At 48.3% G+C, this 2,943-nt stretch overlaps 1 protein-coding gene across 1 annotated transcript in view; it reads left to right on the top strand.

Moving 5' to 3' along the window:
* Positions 1 to 2,556: 2,556 nt before the first annotated feature.
* The window catches only part of Cenpvl3 (centromere protein V like 3), a 2,064-nt gene continuing 1,677 nt past the window's right edge, over positions 2,557 to 2,943 (top strand). Inside the window, exon 1 of the mRNA XM_048796791.1 lies at positions 2,557 to 2,891. Coding sequence (XP_048652748.1) covers positions 2,613 to 2,891 — 279 coding nt within the window. The 5' untranslated portion in view covers positions 2,557 to 2,612. The remainder of the gene's footprint in view (positions 2,892 to 2,943) is intronic.

Genomic DNA, 2,943 nt, shown 5'->3' with positions numbered 1-2,943 from the left:
GGGAAGAGTTGGAGCCACCAGAGCCACCACAAGAAGAAATCACACAAGAATGCCACTGCAACAATTCTGAACACTATCTTTCTAAGGAGCCTGAACCTAAACATGGATGCCTGGACCTGCATGCTAGTAGTAAAGAAGGCTTCTGGCTTCAAAATTAAAAGATTCAATGAGGCTCCAAATACAATGACTCCTGATACAATAGCTGAAACATCTTGAAGAGAAGTCGAAATGACCCCTTATATCAAGAATAAGGGACATTGCCAGTCTAATGAGAAAACACTATTCACTGGTACCAGCATAGAGCAGAATCAGATGTGGCACTGGCCTGACAAACATTTTAAAGAACCCATCATAAAAGTACTTCCTAAGCCAATTACAAAGAGTCTAGAGGGATGTGGCGGGAATATAAGGAACTCAGTAATAAACAGAATTTTTTGACAGAAATTAAGGAACAGAAGAAATGCAGTCATGGAAATTTGGAAACATCGCTGGATTGGCCCAACAGTGGGATAGAGATAAGGAAGATCCTATTTGTACACTTGTGGTCTGATCGGTAGAGTTCCTCTATCTTAACCGTAAAGATATAGACTGAATGAACAAGTGAGCAGACCCTCAAGAATTTAGGATGGCAACCAAATTCTAACATCCCACGATCAAACTTCCAGAGAAGGAGATGTAGCTGAAAGAGCATTGTAAGAAACACAGGCTGCTTAGGACACTGCCTTCTGGCAGCCTGCTGCTTGTCTCTCAGTACACCATCTCTGCCCAACCTGGGCCCAGGGCAGATGCTGGTAGGCGGGCGGTTTCCTCACCTCAGACAGAAAAGGAGGTTTCAGAGCCTGACGTGCCTGGGGTCAGTGGCATCAGAGCCCTGAGAGGTGCTTTTACATCTGGGCATCCATTTGTCACAGGAGGCTACTGAGCACCTGCAATGTGGCTGGTTAGAACTGAGATCTTAAAATACAGAAAGACTTTTGTAGGGTTCCTACCAAAAAATGTATACTTAAGTAGTTATTTCCTGTTGGCCACATATGAAATTGACAATATTGGGCTATATTTCCTCATAAATTTCTACCACTGATTTTGAAAAAGAGAGACACACAAGAAATTTGGGCTGGAAATGTCCAAAATTTGAGGAAGAACATACAAAACAAAATAAATGAAGTACACACTGACATGTGTAGATGAATCCATGGTGAGATATATCAAAATTCATCTATTGAAATTCCTACAAACACTGAAAGGGACAAGAAAAAAACTGACACATTGATGAGGGGCGGTGACACTGATATGAAGCACTGCAGATTTCTCATGGAGCTCTGGAGCCTATTAGGAAGTGACAAAACCATTTTCACCTGTTGGACAAACAGTACTGTCGAAGGAGAATTTCACATGCAAGCATACTCTTTCCGGCCTGAATGGGAAGCCAAGACAGGAAGCGGAAAGCAAAGGGATGTGCAGAAAGAGCGACTGAGTTGTGTGCTGAAATAGGAAAGGAAATCATGAAAGGAGGCAGCTAAGAGTAAGAGAAATGAATGAAGAGCAGTAGAAGAAGCATCCCCAAGGGACAGACCTTAGGCGAGCCTTTTCCTTGTGAATTGTGAATGACCAAAACCCACATGACACACCCAACCTACGACTGAGACTATTTTGTTCACCAGTGAGGGAGGCCCACATCCCCAATGGACCCCTGATTTCCAGAGTTCAACTGACTGCGGATTGAGGACTCAGTCAAGTCAAGGCCAGAGCAAACCCTGACAAAATATTCAACAGCCACACACTCAAACGTGATTCAAAAACAAAGACAAACCTCAAAAAGTGTTCAAGTAAACCAGAGAAAAGCAGGAGAGGGGTAGAAAGAGGGATGAGATACAGAGGAAAGCAAAGAAGCCAACGGAGGTACTTAGACACTGGCATTGGAGCAAATATTATCAGGTGACTGAGCTAAACCCATCACTTAAAATTAAGGCAGATATGGGCCAAGTCTAACAAAACCGACCTAATTTCACATCATGTTTGCATGAGGTTCATTTGCACTTCAACAGTATAGGTCAATGCATTCAAAGAGAGTACAGACAGCCACATCATGCACACATGAATCTACAAAGCTGAAATGGTACAGTCATATGAAAACAGACTCCATCGCAAGGAAAACTAGTAGAGGCAGACAGAACCCACCCTGCAGGCAGACAGCAAAAAAAAAAAAAAAAAGTCTTTCCAGATCTGGCCCCTCTCCTTCACACCCAGCTGGTGGGCTTGAGACCACCTGTGTCTCCCCGGGGGCTCTCTCTCTGGTCCCTGTGGGAGAAATCACGACCATATTTTGGTTCCTAGTTTGGTGTAACTGACTCTAAAAGGGTGCTAGAGTTTGGAGGCTGAATACTCCTCCCTGTGCGCAGAAGCCCTGGGGGACCCCACACGTGTCTGCTGAACCACCTCCTTCCCACTGAGTCTCTCAGGGAGCAGAGGCTGTTTTGATAGGGTCAAGAGAAGGGTCTCTTGACATCACACTCAACAAGTGGCCAATCCTGCAGGTGCAGCCAATGAGGTTGCTCAGAGACTGCCTGGGAAATGAGGGGCGGTGGGCACCCACTCAGAAGACTGCAGGCGCCATGGGCAGAGCAAGGCAAAGAGCCAACGCTCAGCGGCGGAAGCAAAAGCGTCCCGGGGATCCTCCAGCCACCTGCGCAGCTGTCGCGGTCATGGGCGCGAGCCGCGCGCGGTGCCCACCTGTCCAAGTCGGGGTCGGGAGCCAGGCGGCCGGCAGGGAGCGCGCGGCAGCCAAGCGGCGGCGGGGAAAGGCGAGGCGCAAGCGCTGGTGGCGGCGGGTCCGGGAGACCGGCGCCAAGAATCTGCTGCTCCCGCCGCAGCTGCGGAACCAGCGGGCCCCCGCGCCACCCCAGGGCCCCGCCCGACGTCCCCGGGGTGAGCTGGACCTGGGCG

The sequence above is a fragment of the Marmota marmota genome, unplaced genomic scaffold (assembly GCF_001458135.2).
Source record: "Marmota marmota marmota unplaced genomic scaffold, marMar, whole genome shotgun sequence".
Lineage (NCBI taxonomy): Eukaryota > Metazoa > Chordata > Mammalia > Rodentia > Sciuridae > Marmota > Marmota marmota.
This window is presented reverse-complemented; position numbering and strand designations above follow the sequence as displayed.